At 35.9% G+C, this 20054-nt stretch overlaps 1 protein-coding gene across 4 annotated transcripts in view; it reads left to right on the forward strand.

Annotated features, from left to right (window-relative positions):
- The window catches only part of HMCN1 (hemicentin 1), a 465592-nt gene that overhangs the window by 437326 nt on the left and 8212 nt on the right, over window positions 1-20054 (forward strand). For 2 of the 4 annotated variants that reach the window (XM_004424923.3, XM_087439010.1), the window contains 8 exons: window positions 5045-5107; window positions 6401-6520; window positions 7431-7565; window positions 10176-10289; window positions 10801-10926; window positions 12863-12991; window positions 14959-15309; window positions 18950-19069. In XM_004424923.3, coding sequence (XP_004424980.2) covers window positions 5045-5107; window positions 6401-6520; window positions 7431-7565; window positions 10176-10289; window positions 10801-10926; window positions 12863-12991; window positions 14959-15309; window positions 18950-19069 — 1158 coding nt within the window. The remainder of the gene's footprint in view (window positions 1-5044; window positions 5108-6400; window positions 6521-7430; window positions 7566-10175; window positions 10290-10800; window positions 10927-12862; window positions 12992-14958; window positions 15310-18949; window positions 19070-20054) is intronic. The other 2 variants (XM_087439001.1, XM_087438994.1) reach the window with 2 other exon arrangements.

Genomic DNA, 20054 nt, shown 5'->3' on the forward strand with positions numbered 1-20054 from the left:
AACCTTGATCTCAGCAGTCACCCTATGCCGTGTGGTTCTTTGATGTGTCTATACCCTGAGATTTCCTTTTCAGTCATAAGAGGGACCACAACAATTAGCATTCCATATTCAGTGGAGTTTTGTTGCTCAGAGATACTTACATGCAGTTATGTTACAGACGCTAACTGTCTGAATGACTTTAACTTTGAACTTTAGGCTCCCATGAGTACACTTAAAATGATTTATATTGGCCTTGGGAATGTGTGTGTTTTGCTGTGTGCTGGCTTTCCTCAATAGATCCAAGTGGCTTTTAAACAGCATCATTTTGTTTTATCATGCTCAGCAGATACCCTCAAAATTCATTTTCACTATTTACTCTTGCTTTCATCAGTTGTGCATATGATCATTTTCTTTTTCAACATCTGTTAGAACTCAACATTTGAGATCATAGTAATCTAGGAGTATGTGTTCACATTTCTTGAGATAATCACAGATTCATGAAGCCTCATAGCCACTGGAGCCCATAACCCCACACCTCCTCCACCACATGTCACTGCCACCACCTCATTTTACTATTGTCATGCATGTTCAGGTCACTTTGACAGAAGAAAAGAGCCACTGGAATGAAGAGTTATATTTTCTCTTCCCCAATAATGCATACATTTCAGATGTAGCCTCTGTTTCTACCTTTTGCAAAACTCCATATAGTTAAGAAAGATACCTTGGCACAAGACTTTGATTAAAAATGAATTTATACCATCTGGGACTAGAGGAATTAAAATGATATTTGAAAAGTCATGTACACTTTCTATCCAATCATGTGAATCCTCTAAGCCTGAAACTGCTTGAAGGTCTTTGTGGTATTTGTAAGGGTGTTGTTGTGGGATTTGGATCCCAAAATAAAAGAAAACACACTATGGGACGTTTAAAACCCCTTACTATCCTTAGATACTATGATTCTGTGAATTACATCTGATATATGTGCCCATTTGTTGTTGAGATTGTTCCTGTAAATTGCAAAAACTGTGTACCTGCGATTTCTTTTTGAGTGACCACCAGGGGGCAAGCTTGCATTCTTAGTTGCTCAACCAGCATGTTCTTTCTCTTCTGTGTTGGGACTAGATTAGAGATATGTTTACAGTGCAGTTAGAATCATCTAGAGAACTTGATGAAAGTTCAGATTTCTAGGTACAAAGATTTTGGTTTAGCTAGTCTAAGGTAGGGGCTGGGAGTCTGTATTTTTAACACAGCCCCTAAATGATTCTAATGTATCTGATCTGCACACTGGCGTTTGGAAACTACTAGTCAAGACAACTCACGAATATAAATCAATATAATTAAAAATTTTTTTGGATATTTTTAAAATCAAGTGGATTATTTTTAAAATATAATTATAAAATATACTTATATTTTACAAATTAATCAGAAGAAGATATTAGAAACAATAAAGGAAAAGATAAATAAATTTAACTACAAATAAATTTTTTAAAACTTCTTCATGAGAGAAAACAAAATTGAGAAGGTAAAATATACACCAAGAGAAAATATTTGCATTACGTATTATGGACAACTATGATTAACCTTAATATATAAAGGCTCTTAAAAATCAATAAGAAAAAGACAAACACCCCAAGAGAAAAACACATAAAGGCTATGAGCAGGAAATTCACAAAGGACAAAACAATAATGACAAAATGAACGTGGAAAAGTATTTAACCTCATCAATTAATAAAGAAAGCAGTGCAAATTGCAACAATGATGTACCATTCCAATTATCATTGTCAGAGATTAAAAAATATGATAAACACTCAGTATTGGAAGGTATGGGAAAATGAACTCCCTCATACACTGCCAGCAGGGGTTGTAAATTTGTTTAACATTTCTGGACAGCAGTGTGTATCAGTAGCCTTTAAATATTCATGTCTTTTTGGTTATCTCATTCTGGGAGTCTGCCCTAAGAAACTCAGAGAAATGGCCAATAATAAATGTCCTGGAAGTAAGAGGTAAATACGTAAATGATGGCACAGCTGTATGATAAACTCTTAAACGATCATTAAAATAATTTTAAAGGAATATTTAGCTCATTTGTTCATTTAAAAGTATTTATTGAGTGCCTACTGTGTACCAGACACTGTTCTGGGTATTGACAATATGCCTGTAAACAATATTTTGTTTTATAATATTTGTTTATAATATTGTTAAAGAAACAATAACAATAATTGAAAGGCAGTAGACGATATGATCCAAACCTGGGTTGCTCACACCACAATGATTATAAGGAAACCTTTATACTGATTAAAAACACAGATTCTCAGGCTCCATCCCAGTGGCGCAGCAGTTAAGTGCACACGCTCCGCTTCAGTGGCCTGGGCTTCACAGGTTCAGATCCCGGGCGCGCACCGACACACCGCTTGCTTGTTAAGCCATGCTGTGGTGGCGTCCCATATAAAGTAGAGGAAGATGGGCACGGATGTTAGCCCAGGGCCAATCTTCCTCAAGAAAAAAAGGGGAGGATTGGCATACGATGTTAGCTCAGGGTTAGTCCTCCTCACAAAAAAAAAAAAAAAAGAACACAGATTCTAAGGCTTCTTCTTTGGCTGTTCTGACTGGGCAGGACCGACCAAGGGATCTATATTTTTAATAAGCTCTCCAAGAGCTTTTATGATCGGTAAAGTTTGGCAATTATTAGTCTATAGAGTGAAAGATCCTAACCTAATTTTTTGAGGTGTATATTTATAAAAGTGACTAAAAGGAAAAACGTCAAAATGTTTGCAGTAGTTTTTTCCAAGTGACAAGGTTTTGGGGAATTTTATACTTTCAAAGTTTCTGCAATTATCATACCTTACTACAACAAACAAAAAATAAATATTTTGTATTGCCCCCCTACTATGTCAAAATGAAAATCATAACTAATATAATCCAAAATAACATACTTTGACTATAATATAAAGAATAAATAAAAGATAGTTTATAACAAAATATTATGTATTTCAATATGAAAATCTTTAGACATTGCTACACTGGAAGATAAGAAAGAAATATTCATATGGCTGAACCTATATATAGAGCCTTGGTGTGATTTTCTTTAAAACATTGAATAATTCTTGGTAATGTTCTGAATAAAACAATGTACAATTGGCCATCAATTTATATGACAATTGCATTCCTGGAAAATTCATTGTATATTTTCATCACACACAAAAATGTTTCATATGTGGAGGATGGGTTCTAGCCGTAGATAATTACAAACAGCCTTCTCATTTCTGTGAAAATCTTTCAGGGCAAGGGACAAATCTTCATCTTGCATCATTATCCCACACATTGCAGTATTGTAAATCCTGCCCCAGGGTCTGCTCCTGTCACTAAATTTTAATAGGCCTCCTTATCATCATGACAACCAAAGTGTCTCCCAAAAAACTTCCCAAATGCCACCTAATGGAAGATATCTCCCCCATTTAGAACGCAAAATCTAAAGCTCCTATTAGATAATAACATATTATATGACACATTTTTTCACAATTGTATCCCCAACACAGTGCCCTACACAACATACTGATTGGATTAAGGAATGTATGAGTAAGTGGACAAATAAAAATGAAGCATGAATTATAATCACCCCCTGAGTTGTATTCTTGAGTGCAGTAGTTGAAAGTCATACAGGCTTGGATCTAAATCCTTGCTCTGGCTTATATCAGCACTCTGACTTTAGGCAACTAACATAACCTCAGTCTCAAATTCCTCATGTGAACTCGGTTGTGATGGGAGTAGGGGAGTTGGGAAGTTTAAGTGAAATAAAGCCCATGAAGCTCACAGATGTGTGACACACAGTAACCATTCAGTAATCACTTAGCAATGTGCTGTGGACATTTCTATCCCATCCATCCTATTCCCATTCCCTTGCAGGTGGAGGAAGACTTGGAGGGTCATTTTTCACTCAGGGTAGAAATGGGTCATGAGCCTCTGCTTTCTCTTCAAGATTTTAAGCAGTTTGGTTGCCTAGACATAGCAAATAGGACCTTAGTTTTCTAGTCAAGGAAGTATTTTCAATGGAGTAGTGTTTTTTACACTCTCCAAATATATAAATATATAAAACAGTTTTGAACAGCTTGGACTCCCTCCACGAAGAGCACCTAAAACAATAATAAAAATAACCAGAGTTCATGCATTTAGAATTGAAAGAAAATCTAAGATAATTTCTGATAGATTGAATATGAACTGAGTATATGATATGAATTAAATAAAATTTCCCTTAAGAGGAATTTATTATATTAACAGTTGTCTTTTATGTTTGTGTGTGTACACACACACACACACACACACACATCAGTAACTTGAAAGATGAATTTCATTTAAGTTTTTGCAGGTTAATAATGTTTGAAAAGTATTTACTGAACTACTAAATTAATCAAGACAGAGTCACTTTCTAAGCAAAGAATTAGTCTAACTAACCTGTTTATTCTGTTAATCTGTTTTTCTCTGACATCTAACTTAAGTCTGTTCTATCACAATATGCCTGTTTCCCCTTGCTTTGAGTACGTGGAAAAGGAAAACACTTGGTCACACATAAGGGACTTTGACCCAGATGCTCCACATTGCAAATGGAGGAGATCCACAAAAGGAGAGGGTTTCCTCATTAGAGTTTCTGTTTTTCACTGGCATAAATTATTTTAAGTGGCTTCAAAATAGCGTTCCTACTTCTAGAACAAACAGAGTAAGTAATGGCTGGAAGACGAGGACTTTGCCCGTGGTTATGCCTGGCATGCACATTGATCTGAGATCCTTTTTGTTATCACAGGATAATTTTATTTAATTTTCTTTTGATTAATGTAAGCAACTTAGAAGATGTTTCCAATGTCTGCTTGCCAGCAATCTCTGGACTATGATTCATCTGGGTCTTGGTTGAGAAACAAGAAAAGTTTTCCATTCCTGCTTCTTTTCACCTATTGCGTTTGTTGTGTCGTGTGCTCCATCTTTGGCGTATCTTCCCAGGGAAGCTTGTCCTAGAAGGAAACAAGATGCTAACATTCTAACAAGTCAGTTAATTTTGCTTTTCTCTCTGTGGTAGGAGATCGCAGTAATCAGTGCCCCTCCGGGTTTGCCTTAGACTCGGTCGGACCCTTTTGTGCTGGTAAGTACAGGAATAAATAATGCATTTGATTTTTATCAAAATGTTCATAATGGATACCATTTAATGGCCATCTATTGCCATTTTGTTAGAAATTTAATCATCACAACAGTCCTATAAATGTCTCATTTTATAGGTGAGGAAATTGAGATGTAAAGAGGTTAAGTAGAGTGCCTGAGATCACTCAGCTGTCAAGTGGCCGAGCTAGATTTGAATTTCAGATAGATGCAAAGCTCAGGCTCTTCTCATGTGGCCACAATCAAGTGTGTCAGGGATCGTGATGAAGTACAGAGGTGGAGTGAGCACAGGGACAGAACACTGGGCTCCATCTGGCCGCTTGATTGCCTGGATATGAAGCAGCAGTAATCCAACTCAGTGTCACCAAAGCCTAGAGTTGCTCAATCATTGGACAGGGCAGGATTGTGGGCTGAGGACTAATGACTAAACTGGCCTTGTCCCATCCAAATACCAGTACAGGAGAGTCACGGAGAAGTAAACAGCTAAGTAAATAGCTTGGGGAGGTCAAGTTTGCATATACAGTGCCTTTCTTTCACTGGTAGGCAATGTAATGTATTATAGTGGTAAAAAGGTGGTCTTTATGAACTACACTGCCCAGATTCAAATCCCAGCTCTGCCAATAATAAGCTGTGTGACCTTGGGCAATTTACTTAACCTCTTTGTTACTCAGTTTTGTTTTGTTTTGCTGAGGAAGATTCGCCCTGAGCTAACATCTGTTGCCAATCTTCCTCTTTTTGCTTGAGGAAGATTCGCTCCGAGCTAACATCGGTGCCAATCCTCCTCTATTTTGTGTGTGGGTTGCCACCACAGCACGGCCGCCAATGAGTAGTGTAGGTCCACGCCTGAGAACCGAACCTGGGCCGCAGAAGTGGAGTGCACCAAACTTAACTACTACGCCATGGGGCCGGCTGGCCCCTGTTCCTCAGTTTTATTATGCCAAATGAAGGTAGTAATAAAAATATGTGTCTCCTAGGAATGTTGTGAGGAATGAGCTAAGGTAGGTAAAAAGCATTTAGATCATAGTAAGTCATCATTATATCTTAGCTATCGTCATGGCTATTTTAGAATTCATCTAAACATCTATTCATTATCAAAGATAGTTTAGGGGCCCCAAATCAATTTTTATTTAGTGTTTCCATTTTGTGGCACTTAGAGCATTTTCCATTACATTTGATTCAATTCATTGGCCTCTATAAGCAACTGTTTTTACCAACTTGAGTAACTCCTCGAAAGTAGGGGGTTTACATACTGATTGGGCCTTTTTGTTTCTTCTTTCAGATGAAGATGAATGTGCGGCAGGGAATCCCTGCTCCCATATCTGCCACAATGCCGTGGGAACCTATTACTGCTCCTGCCCAAAAGGCCTCACCATAGCTGCGGATGGAAGAACTTGTCAAGGTATTCACCAAGCTGAATCTACTAGACACGTTTAAGCAATGGTCACAGCAGTCTCTGACTAGGAAAACTGTGATAGACCTATGCCCTTCTTTCCTACTCTTTCTGCCCCCGCGTTGGCAACAGAGACGATTTTCATTGGGTCGAAAAAGTAAGAAAGAAGGAATACTGCTCCACACACTGTCTTCATATGGGACACTCTTTGGGCAGGAACTCTGTCGATCCCCACAACATGATGAGGAGAGTCAGGCAGGACTATTACCATACTCATTTTACAATGATAAAACTAAGGAATAAAGAGGTTATAAAGAATTCAGGTAAACTGCACAATCTTGGTAGCACTTTGGGAACATTAAAAAAAACTCACTTTTTTATCAGACTCTAGCTATGTTTCAAAGTTAGAATTGTGTAAGAATCTAGTTTTATAAATTAAAAGTGATGAAAAGAAGAAAGGATTTTTCTCTCTATGGCCAAGGAGGCCCCCTTCTAAATGCAAAAGAGAGGGGGAGGAGAGGTATAGGAGGGAGAGGAATAACTTTTATGGACTACCCAGTAAGGATTGGGCACCTTGTATACATGATTTTCTTTAATTTTCAGAGCAACACTGAGAGATAGATATTATTATCCTCATTTTACAGATGATAAAACAGTTCTCAGAAAGGGGAAGTAACTTTTTTAAAGCCACCTAATTTATAAGTGGTCCATTTAATGGATGGGCTGATCTGTGAAGATATCACTATGTTGCTTTGAGCTTGTCTGCTATTTAACCCACCTGAAATGACTCAACCAAAATATTCAGCATTCATGCTCTTGTATATTTATCATTCACTGCCTTTCTTATCCTTACTTCACAGCAGGTTCTCATGTTGGTTTTCTTCAGCTCACCTTAGTTGAGTGACTCACTTTGTTGCAGATATTGATGAGTGTGCTTTGGGGGGACACACCTGCCATGCTGGTCAGGACTGTGACAATACCATTGGATCCTATCGCTGTGTGGTCCGCTGTGGAATTGGCTTTCGAAGAACCTCTGATGGGCTGAATTGTCATGGTATAAAAATGGAGGCCCTTGTTTTATCTTCATTATACTAAGAACTAAGATCTCCTGTCTGTTGAATCCTTTAAAGTAAACTTTGTTTTATAGATTGAGCTTCTTGGTAAGATCTCTAGATATAATATTCCATGGCTATTTTAAATATTGGTAGCACAATGGTTTTGACTAATAACATTTGCTTGTTATATTTGAGAGAGGAAATTATATAGCACAATCTAATAGAATCTGTTTCATAAAACTCCATTGCATAAGAATACCGGAATATTTATTGCAGGACTTTTTAAAATAGACTTTATTTTTTAGAGCAGTGTTAGGTTCACAGCAAAAGTGAGTAGAAGGGCCGGCCTGTGGCTTAGTGGTTAAGTGCGCGTGCTCCGCTACTGGCGGCCGGGGTTCGGATCCCGGACACACACCGACGCACCGCTTCTCCGGCCATGCTGAGGCCGCATCCCACATGCAGCAACTAGAAGGATGTGCGACTAGGACATACAACTATCTACTGGGGCTTTGGGGGGAAAAAAAAAAACTGAATAGAAGGTAAAGAAATTTCCCATACACTCCCTGCCCCACCTCTTGAATAGCCTCCCCTACTATCAACCTGCACCAGAGTGGTACATTTTTCACCAGGGATGAACCTACACTGACACGTCATTATCACCCAGAGTCCATAGTTTGCATTAGGATTTACTCTTGGTGTTGTACATTCTATGGGTTTTGACAAATGAATAATGACATGTATCCTCCATTATAGTATCATACAGAATAGTTTCCCTTGCCGTAAAAATCTTCTGTGTTCTATCTGTTCATCCCTTTCTCCTCCCAATCTCTGAAAATACTGATCTTTTTATTGTCTCCATAGTTTTATCTTTTCCAGAATGTCATATAGTTGGAATCATACAGAATGTAGCCTTTTCAGATTGGCTTCTTTCACTTAGTAATACGCTTTTAGGTTTCCTCTATGTCTTTTCATGGGTTTATAGCTCATTCCTTTTTAGTGCTGAATGATATTGCATTGTGTGAATGTACCACAGTTTATTTATCCATTCACCTACTGAAGAATGTTTTAGTGCTTCCAAATTTTAACAATTATGAATAAAGCCGCTATCAAGATTTTTCATAGAGGCAGAAACAGTGGATACAAAACTGAATGCTCATTAATAGTAGAAAAAATGAATGAATTATGGTACATCCACACCATGAACCATTGTGTGGTCATTATAAAGAGTGGAATGGAGCTCAACTGTTTGGCTTAGAGGAATTTCCATGAGGTGTCGAGTGAGAACACCAAGATGTAGGAAAGTATATGTAACTTGTGTAGAAAAGATTATGTGACTGTAAAACAAATAATAAGCAGAGAAAAATGAAATGGATTTGTATGTTTAGGTGGAGACATACATATGTTTACCTAGAAGAGGTATGTTATTATCTTTACTAGACTGTTAATGTGTTGGCTTTGGTGGGCAAGGAGGGTGAAAAGGGATAAGGGAGGGCAAGCAAAAGAGGAAGAAGAAAAAACTACGCTAAGAAAGTCTTTTTAAAGTATATGATCACATTTGTGCATTTATATTAACATGTGCAGATTTTGAAAGATTAAGTTAAAAGGTCTCAAATAGAAAACAAAATACAAAATAAGACATTGGCAGTCTCGAGTTTGAAAATGTAAGGTGAGGACATGAAGAGCCTAAATATTGTGATTGTTCTTTTGAAGGGTTTAGTATAGAACAATAGAGAAGTGGCAGGAGCTTGAGATGAGTGTAGACCTGAGAGAGGGATTTTGTTCGGATAGGAGAGATTTGATTGTATCTGTAGGGTTATGGGAAAGATGACAGTAAGGAAGAAGGACTTTAAAAATACACAAGAGGAGGGAATGATCAATGGACCACAATCCTCATCTTGGTGAGGAAGGAGGAGATGGGCTACAGAGCTCAAAAGCTCAAAGAGAGGGACTTGCCTTAAATAGGAGAAGAGGTCTCTCTTCCTCTGGGACTGGAAGGAAAGAGAGAGAAGGAACAAAAAACAGGCAAGTGCACACGAGTTTGGATAGTTCATGCCTGTATATTTTTTTACACTGTGACCCAGATGGTATTTGGGAGGATTAATTTGGCAATGACTACAGACGAGGATAGATGCTCAAGTTGCTGTAATCAATCAGTCACAAGGTGATAAAGACGTGCATCAGGCTAATAGCAGCAAAAATAAGGAAGAAAAGTCAATTGCAAAAGATATTGCAGAAGACCTTACCTTTTTTTTTTTTTTTCCCCTTACCCCAGTATTCCAGTCTGTCAGCAACATTCCAGGGCTGAAACTGCCTAGAAACAGGAGTGGGAACCATATGGTAAACTAGTTAAAGCTGAGGAGTGTTGCATCGACATAGTTCTGAGTCACTAGCTAATGTCTACGTTTGAGGAGTGTTGAAGAGAGATCCCTCTCCAGCAGTTAATTCTATCAATTATCTAGCAGATCATATGAGAGCAATTGTATTGTATTAGTTTTAGGGACGATCTTAAACACGATAATGATCAAAGAACATTAAAATGTTAAACATTTGGGATAAATTAACCCAAGTTTCCTAGCAGCATACAATGAAAGTTTTGTTTTATTTAACAGATATTAATGAATGTCAAGAATCCAGCCCCTGTCACCACCGCTGTTTCAATGCCATAGGAAGTTTTCACTGTGGATGTGAACCTGGGTACCAGCTCAAAGGCAGAAAATGCATAGGTAAGAAAGAAAGTTTAAATTCAAAGCAGTGACATCTTTGTAACTTCTTAATGGTGTCTGATCTAATCATATCCTGTGTCCTGGGCTGGAATCAAATAGGGATGTAATCCAGGCAAAAACAGAATGGAAGCAAATACTATACTTTTAGGTTTCATTTTCTACTTACATAACCACTTTTTTAACATTTCCCCTATTATATTTACCAAATTTTTTCACAAAAGCATAGTATATAAACTTATATATAATATATATATAATTTTTAATTATTCTAGGAGGAAGAAGTGGTTGGTATGGCTGTCAGCTCTGTGAAGTAATATTTTATTATCATTCTGTTGTAAAATAAAGTATGTTACAGACTTTGATGGGTTTAAACACTTTAACCTTACTCAATGATTATATAATCAACATCTATATTAGTTTATAATATCTTTAAAATCCAAAGGTATAATTTCTATGGAAAAATGGAATAAATCATTTTCTTAATCTGCAATACCTTTGTTCTTTTATCAAGATGTGAACGAGTGTAGACAGAATGTATGCAGACCAGATCAGCACTGCAAGAACACCCGTGGTGGCTACAAGTGCATTGATCTTTGTCCAAACGGAATGACCAAGGCAGAAAACAGAACCTGCATTGGTGAGTGTCTGACTCTTTTGATAACTGAGATCCGTTTACCATCAACAAGCCAAATAAGGCATCCATTTTTAAAATTAATACTTAGAATACATTTAATCTAACAAGGAAATTTTTCTTTTTCCATAGGTTTTTTACTCCCAACTTCTAGTATGGTTGAGCTCTGGGGTTCTAGAGTCGGCTATACCAGGAAGTGGAAGCTCACCATGGAGACCTATGACCATTTGAGCTCCCATCAATTATATATTTGGTTTACATAGTTTAATATCCACATAAATTAATATTGTCTCACATTATTTCTAATATGAAATTGAGCATATATGTTTAGAATATCATGGGGGTGAGAAAAAATTATGTTTGTAGAGATTTATTAAAAGTTCAAAATATAATTATTTTTGAATGAGATATTCTTTAAATATCAAATCAATGACTAGACAATATAGTAAATTATATTTCTCCATAAGTTTATTCTTTGTCTGCCTATTCTGTACCAGTCTGCCGTAGTTAGCACAACTAGGAGTTGCAGGATTTACAAAAATGAAGCAGATACCATTTCTGCTCTCATGTACTTACAATCTACTGGGATAGATTGGCCAACTTCACTCCTCTCACCAAAAGAAAAAAAAAACAAACTATAATACAAGACAGAATGAAACACCATAAAAGAGGTACAGATAAAATTGAAAATACTCGAAAGAGTGATCACATCTAATAGGAGTGACGATCAGAAGTGTCATGAAAGTGATCACATTTAAATATGGCCTTGAATGGAATGTTAATAGGTGGAGGTTGAAAAAGGTAAGAAAGAAAGAAGTCCTGTAGAAGAGAAAAGAGCTAGACTTAGAGATAGTGTTAAAATTCATCATTCCTTCTTGACGGCTATCTGATTTTGAACAAGTCTAAAGATGAGGCAGAAATTTGAGTTTAAGTTTCTAATTTTAAAAATACACTTTTTAAAATTTTCATCCTGAAATATTTATTAATAAAGTTGCAATATCTTTGGATTTGTTTCAAAATAATATTATAAGAGTGGAGGGAGAAGGAATATTGACCACTTACTTGTTGATACTTATTGAGGTACATGGGGATTTAGTATACTTAAAAAAAAATGCTTAGGGGGTTGGAATATCATATTTCAAAGACTCTTTTCAGCAATATGTATATAGGTAAATATTTTTCTTAACTCCTAAGAACAGTAGCCAAGTCAGAGCATCATATGCAGTTATGTGCAACTGTCAATATTTTTAAGAATGTTGACTCTGTAATTATGTATAAGATTAATTAGAAATGAGATGAGCTAAAAGATCAGAAGACTGTTTAAGAAGCAAAAATATAGCCAAGTGGAAATGGAAAGTGGGGATAGATGGGTTTGATTGAAGGAAGTAGAATTACCTGATCTTGGAAACTGAAGGGATAAGATGAAGATAACTCTGATGTTTGCAGGCTGGTTGTCTGGGGAAAAAAGACTGCTGTTATCATAAATAAAGGAGTAATGATAAGACACTGGGGACATGTTGAGTTTGAAGTACTGTGCTGGTAAAACATGGAGATAGAGATGCCCAGCTGGCAGCTAGAAATATGGGAGTGTAGATAAGAAGCAAGGTAGTACTACTGCTCTAAATCTACATAGACAGGCTTACTAGAGTCACTAGTGTAAATAAGATGGCCAAGGGAGGAGGGACTATAGAGAAGTGGGGGAAAAAACGAAAAAAGCTGAGAATAAAACTCTTTCCATAGTAGGGAGCAAGAGGAGGAAAAGGAGCCAGTTAATAATTGGCAGAGCTGGGACTTGAACCCAGGTTTTCTGATTCCAGGTCTCAACCACATGGTGAGAAATGCAACCTTTGGCAATTTTTTAAAGAATGTTCATATCAAATATAATGACTTTAGGTTTTGAAAGAGGAAATGTTATTACTTTTTATTGCCTCCATGTCTGTAGATATTGATGAATGTAAAGATGGGACCCATCAGTGCAGATATAACCAGATATGTGAGAATACAAGAGGCAGCTATCGTTGTGTATGTCCAAGAGGTTACCGGTCTCAAGGAGTTGGAAGACCGTGTTTGGGTAAGTTAAAGGAACTCTTATTGAGTAATAGAGCTACTAATATAGTTACCTAGCCTTACCAATTTGATTAGGACCACTCTCTATCCTCAAATGCTTTCTTGCTACAATTAGAAGATTTGTACATTGGTTTAAGTAATTCATAACATAATTTGAATTACTTCTTAGAGACTTCATATGGAGTTCACTTTACACTGACATTTCAAGTGACAATAATAACCACTTATGGAGTGCTTACTATACACATATCAAAGTGAGGTTCTGATGTAATTGCCATGACAACTTAATTATGAAGATTATCTCATTGATTATCCCTCTATGCACATGACATAAATGTTTGCATATATACATTTTATTTGAATATGAAGTATACTCATGTGTAATATGAAAGGTTAGGTATGAGGGATTAAAATGTGAACACAAAATTTAAGTGAATTGATAATTATTAACTTTATCTACCATATGTTTCCTGCTTACTATGTGCCACTCCCTCTGCTAAGAATCTCATTTAATTTTCCCAATTGCCTATTTGTTTCCATCTTACTTATAATTGAATATAAAGTAAGGAAGGTAACAGACAATAGCAAATATCTGTAAGAAGGTAACCATATGCTTTTTAGAGAATTAATGTGTTTATAATCAAGAAACTGATCTATCAAATTATACTCCTCAGAATATTTAAGTGCAGCAAGAAAATTGTGTGGCTTTTAAATACTGGCTTCTGTTTTACATGCTATGCTTTTAAGAGGCAAATTGGCAAATTGCATGCTATACTTTTAAGAGGCAAATTGGTCGCCTTGGTTGTCTACTTAACAATTATTTATAGCCAGTTTTCCCATAAAGACTTAGTTCTGTCTTTATGCAGTCCCTAGCACAGTAGGGTATTTGCACATGGCAAATGTTTAAAGTAATACCATTACTAGATTCTTTTAAAATAAATACTTTTTAATAGCAGAAATACCTATCATTTTAGTCTTCTATCTAGATATTGTAATTTCTATATAATTTAACATCTTGATCAGTCATGATAGTGACCTAGCAGAATGAAATGTGTTCATTTGTTTACTACTTTGACCTGAAGTTGGATGTCAGGCATAGGGCTGGGGGATAAATCAATGAAGAAGGTAGGGCCATTGCCTTAAAGAGATTAAAAATGTTAATTTTAAATTTTGCCTACTAAAACAATTTTTAAAGCAAAATTTGCTACTTTTATTCTACTTATTCATGTTGTTTTCTTTCATATACCACTGTGGTAATGAATTAAAGAATTTGGTTTTGATATCTGGTTTTCATTCACTTTTCCAATTTACAGGAAGAGTAGCAAGTACATACTCTGTGTTGACCTAGGAATAAAAAGAAAAATAATTTTCTTTAATTTTGTGGACTTTGTGAGTTTATATCTTAGTAAGAAATGATTCTCTGTCTTCATTTTCTTTTTAAAAATGTTTTGTAAAAAAAAAATGTGCTTGGCTTGATTACTAATTAATACTTATTGATTGAAAAGAGACAAAATAAAATAAAAATGTTTGTAGTTGTACGAACATTCCTGCATCTGAAACTTGTAATTGTGTGAAAGATTAGAGACACTAGTTATCAATATTATAATTAAATGCAAACTAGAGATGTGATTGTGTTGTTTCCTCCACTAACAGAATTAAGGTCTATATTAACTTTGAACTCTTGTTTTTCTGGATTCCAGGCCATGTTTTTCCATATGACCCTTTATGTTTCTACTGTACATGTGAAGCAACCTTTAGGGAGAGTCATAGAATCTTTGTATATATTTATAACTGAATGATTAAAGCTTTCTCAAAAGTTCACAACAGTTAAGAACTTACTATATTCTTGGCTTGGAGGGTAACATAATGTCTTCAGTTTGTTTCACAGACTGATTGTTTATTTCTGTGTTTTGTGTGTGTATGTGTTTGTTTTTTTTTTTCTCTTTTTTATGTATCATGGCACACGAGCAGACATTAATGAATGTGAACAAGTGCATAAGCCTTGTGCATATCAGTGCTCCAACACCCCCGGCAGCTTCAAGTGTATCTGTCCACCAGGACAACATTTATTAGGGGACGGGAAATCTTGCGCTGGATTGGAGAGGCTGCCAAATTATGGCACTCAGTACAATAGCTATAATCTTGCACGGTTCTCCCCTGTGAGAAACAACTATCAACCTCAGCAGCATTACAGACAGTACTCACATCTCTACAGCGCCTACTCAGAGTATAGAAACAGCAGAACATCTCTCTCCAGGACTAGAAGGACTGTTAGGAAAACTTGCCCTGAAGGCTCTGAGGCAAGCCATGACACATGTGTAGGTAAATGTCAGCCATATTACATTTCCTTTCTGTGGGCTCACTTATGGGCCAGACTCTAAGCATAGGACAGCACCTGTGATCATGGGGTGTAGTGAATTACATCTGATCTCAAATCTGGGATGACTCAAAGTTTCAAGACATTTACTCTGGCACCTAAAACTATTACAAAGTTTATTTAAATAAATGATGTATTTACATGTGTGCATTCTGACAATTTATTATTTTATATTGACAGTTTCTCTTTGTTGATCACCCCTAAAAGTGTTACTAAATTTAATGCTATATAGAAGTAAATTTCAGTGGCATCCAGAATATGGTTTTTTTAAAAAGAGAATATGCATGTTGCCGCATAATATAATGCCATCAGATTATGCCTGTATCTGATTGATGCCAAAGCAGTGGGTTAAAAGTGAAAGCTACTCCGTCACCTTGTTCTATATCACAACCAACACTGCGTTAATTATTGTCCCACACTCCCCATGGAATTTCTCAGTTTGATTATTTTGTGTATATACGTGACTGAAAAGATAATGTGAGCCAGGACAAAATTCAGTTGCTTCCATCACTCTAAAATGTGTGCTTTCAATATCTTCATCTAAACTCAGAAGTCTGTAATTTGTTTGCAAAAGTGAAGTGTAATTTCAAACTCAAGAATTGACACATTGTTTTCAGTTAACTTGCGAGCATTACCACTGTCATTCTTTTAACTCAGTTTTCTGTGAGTGTCCACAGTTTGCATGTCATTGACCTATGCACCAGGAGGAATTAGCAAACACAATTTAACCCCACTATTTATTAGATGAAAAAAGAAGGCAAGGAAGAAAGGGAGGAGGGAGGCAAGAAGGGAGGGAAAAAACAGAAATTCTGGTTAAATTGAAAGACCCCTATGCCAACCTCATTTTCTTGCATTTTTCTTAAGTATTCTACTTGTTCCTTATTCTCTCTGAAATACGCATTCTGTTAAACATTTCTTTTAAACTTTAAAAAACTTCTTCTCCTTCTGACTTCAATTTTTGTCTTTTTTTTTTTTTTTACCCTTCTCCAAGCCCTGTTCCTGCATCATTATCTTCTCAGACATGCTTCCTTAGTCACTCTTAGGTGGACCCAGTTTCTCATATCACCTCTACTTGGCTGGACCCTCAAACCCTCTGGATACTTAACCCTAACCTTTATTCTTCAGATCCACATTTTCCTAGAACTTTTCTGTTTAGATGTCCTAATGTACCTGAAGCTTAATATGGTGCATACGAAGTCTTCTCCCTGGGATCAGCTTCCTAGAATTGTAGACAGTGCTAGTTTCTTTTACTCTATGAATTTCAAACATGAATGCATTCATTAATAACTCTCTTGTCCCATATGGTCAAACACTATTTCATTACCAAACCTGTGGACTCCACTATCCTTGCGAGTGTGTCCAACACCACTCTCAGCCTGCTGCAAACCGTTCTGAGTGTTGGTAATTTTTCATGCCCACAATTTTGACCTGACTCTGTGATAGTTAAAACTTTTTACTATTCTTTTATTGACAAAATTAACATCTGACATTTTGTCTTTCAAAGTTTCTTCTAAATAGTCATTCCCACTGAAGGGTTTTCATAGCTTCTCATCATCCCACTCTCCACTTTCATCTTAGATAAGCTCTTCTCTCTCTTCTACCTTTCCTCTCCAGCCCAAAAATCTTAGTTTATGCTCTGATAAATGAATTAAATTACATCTCGCCACACCATACACCATCTAGCTGATTTCTTCTAAATCATCTGAAGGTCCAAATCATTTTAGGAAACTCTTCCTGATTAATAACCCAATTCTCTATCTCTTTATCACTATCTATACTCTGTAGTTTGATCATAGTAGAGTCTTATAAATGTTTTCTGTGTCTTTGTGTTTATATTACACTAATATTATGTTTATAAGAATTATCTTCCCCAAACCATCTATCGTTTGAGGCAGTACTGTTTCAGAGTGAGGACCAGTCTTGGAGAATCTAAAGTAAACTTCTATAACTAGACAATTACTAGATATTTTTTAATTTAGGGAAATTAATAGGCTTAAACATTTAGAAACATTTCTTAAAATAGGGTGAGTGTTTTATAGTGTTGGTCCGAATAAAGAAATTTACACTAAGATTGTAGACAGCTTTGGAATTATGTAACAAGAACAATTTGCAATAAACACCAAATGCCTTTTGTTAACCATCCGGGATAGACAACTTACAAAAGATGCACATTAACACTATGAAATTTTGTTAGACTTGAGCTAAATTTTAGCTTTTTAAGGAATTGTTTCCTAAGCTTAACGGAAAAACTGAACATTGCATTGCTTCTCAACACAGATATCACACTTGGGGCTACTTTAAAATTCATACTGTGGGAAGTGCAATGTCGATTACTTATAGTTCAACATCATTTACATTTCTGGTGTTATTTTAGGTTAAAGCAGATTATAAAGAGAAAAGGTAAAAATAAGTCACACAGTTCTAGAATGAATACTTTGGTTAACTAAAATGGGGCAAAAACATTGACAAACAAATATTTGATGAGTGTTTATCATTAACAGATTTTGAATCATTGCAATTATATTCTGAGCATATGCAAAATGAACAGATCCTTTTGCTCTGAGTCATTTCCTAGTTTTCACTTTGTCTTCTCTTTACCTCCCTCCTGTAGCACTCCTGCTCACATTTCGTGTCCTGTTCTCCTCTTCGTTCTTCCACTGGTTGGTGTATGCTCAGGGACTGGGAGCAAATTTTAATATTAGTCAAAGCAGAACACAATTGGAGCAAGAAATTTGAGGCCTCCCAAGTCACATCCCTTATCCTGAAAGCAAATATCAATTAATTTTTAATTATCATCTATTCTCACTGTCCTTTTTATTGCTGTTTTCTTGGCATTGTTTAATAATAGCAGATAGCTCTCTATAATTTATAAAATGTTTTCCCATGTATTACTGTATATGAACCTTCCAAGAAACCTGTGAAGTAGGGAGATTGTATCAATGACTCCTTTTGGCAGAAGAATCCCCTGAAATCTTGAGAAGTTAAGTGGCCTGCCCAAGGTGATAGCAACTATATGTATGTAGTTGCCATTAGCACTTTACAATTGTATGAAGTTTGATGAATATTACTATCCCTAAAATAAAAACACTTCCGTTTGATGATCTCTGTGTATGGGAAGCTATGCATGGCTGTTGGAAAGAGAAAGGCAGCTAATGATTAAATAAAATAAAAACTAATATTTTTTCCCAATTAATCTCAATAGAAACTATCTTTTAGGTAAATTTTAGGTAAATTCTCCTATTCCATCAAGAGTTTAGTACCTTGGTGGTTTAGGATCTCATACAAATTTGCTTTGTCTGTCATTCCAGTGTTACTTAACTAATATAGAAATTGGCCAGTTTGGGGCTTCAGCTTATATATGCTTATACACAGAAGCGATGTTCGTGTTTTATAATATAGTATAGTTTATAGTGGATTCCATTTGAAACAGATCCTGATATAAAACAGCTCTGAGCATTTAAAACACGAATATAAAATTACTAAGAAGTTTTTTTATTGTATATCAACAACTTGTTTATAGTTGGTTCTGTCACACTTTCTGTCTTTCTTTTACATGATTATACACTCTGCTTTCTTTCTGCACAGATATTGATGAATGTGAAAATAGAGACACCTGCCAACATGAGTGTAAAAATACCTTTGGAAGCTATCAGTGTCTTTGCCCACCTGGCTATCAACTCATGTTCAACGGAAAGACATGTCAAGGTAAGAAAACGGGATGTTTATTCCTGCAACTTGACTTAAAACCAGCTTAGGAGAGTGTGAGAAATTAGGTGTTTTCTTTTCATGAATAATTATTCTCCTAGTTGCTTCGTCTTCTTTCCCATTCCCTTTGGTCAGACTTATCTTTAAACATTGCTTTTGCAAGTAGGAGAAGCAATGAGAAAGCAATTAAGCAAAAGAAAAGAGTTGAGAAACATTTTTAGTATGGTCTTCCTAAAAGGAGCAAGAGTGACTAAACAAGTCATATTCCATATTTTTAAAACTAAATGGGAATAGACCCCTTCAAACATTTTTTCACAATTTAGCTAAGATGAAAGGGGAAATGGGAAGAGTGCTCAGTAAATTTATTTCAGTGTTAGGCATTATTTTATACTTTGTCTTAGTGATCGGTGGGTAATTGATTAAATAATCCATTCATTCTTTGAGTCTACAAATGATGAGAAACAATCATGTGCTAGCATTGCAGGATGCAAAAGGTTTAAACAGATGAATAATATACAGTCTCTTCCCTTTAGAATCTTAGAGTCTAGTGGAGACAGACATGCAAATAAGTACATAATCAACATACAAAGTTATAGGGGTCGCAACAGAGTTTTGGACAATGTATAGTGATAGTAGAAAGAAAAAAATATCGATTTCCATAGTACCCTCTTTACACAAAAGTGTGAAAGGAGCATTGTACTTTGATGAGGTGTAGTACATTGCAATGTGTACTTAGATCAAAAAGAATATGAACTTGTATAAATCTTTAAAAATCTCCTAAGAAACCCCCTCAATTTTGTGGGCAAAATCTAGGAATATTATGTAGGTCTTAATAAGCCTTTGAATTTTATTAATTTCTGTCATCTGCAAACTCTATACTTTTCTAAATTATAACAAATAAAATCTCCAAAAAGAGTGCTTTATCAGTAGCAATCTAATTTAGATTGAATTTCCTCTTTCTGTGACGTTCATAAAAGACTTGCTA

The sequence above is a fragment of the Ceratotherium simum genome, chromosome 2, assembly GCF_057802395.1.
Source record: "Ceratotherium simum simum isolate JZ-2026a chromosome 2, ASM5780239v1, whole genome shotgun sequence".
Classification (NCBI taxonomy): domain Eukaryota; kingdom Metazoa; phylum Chordata; class Mammalia; order Perissodactyla; family Rhinocerotidae; genus Ceratotherium; species Ceratotherium simum.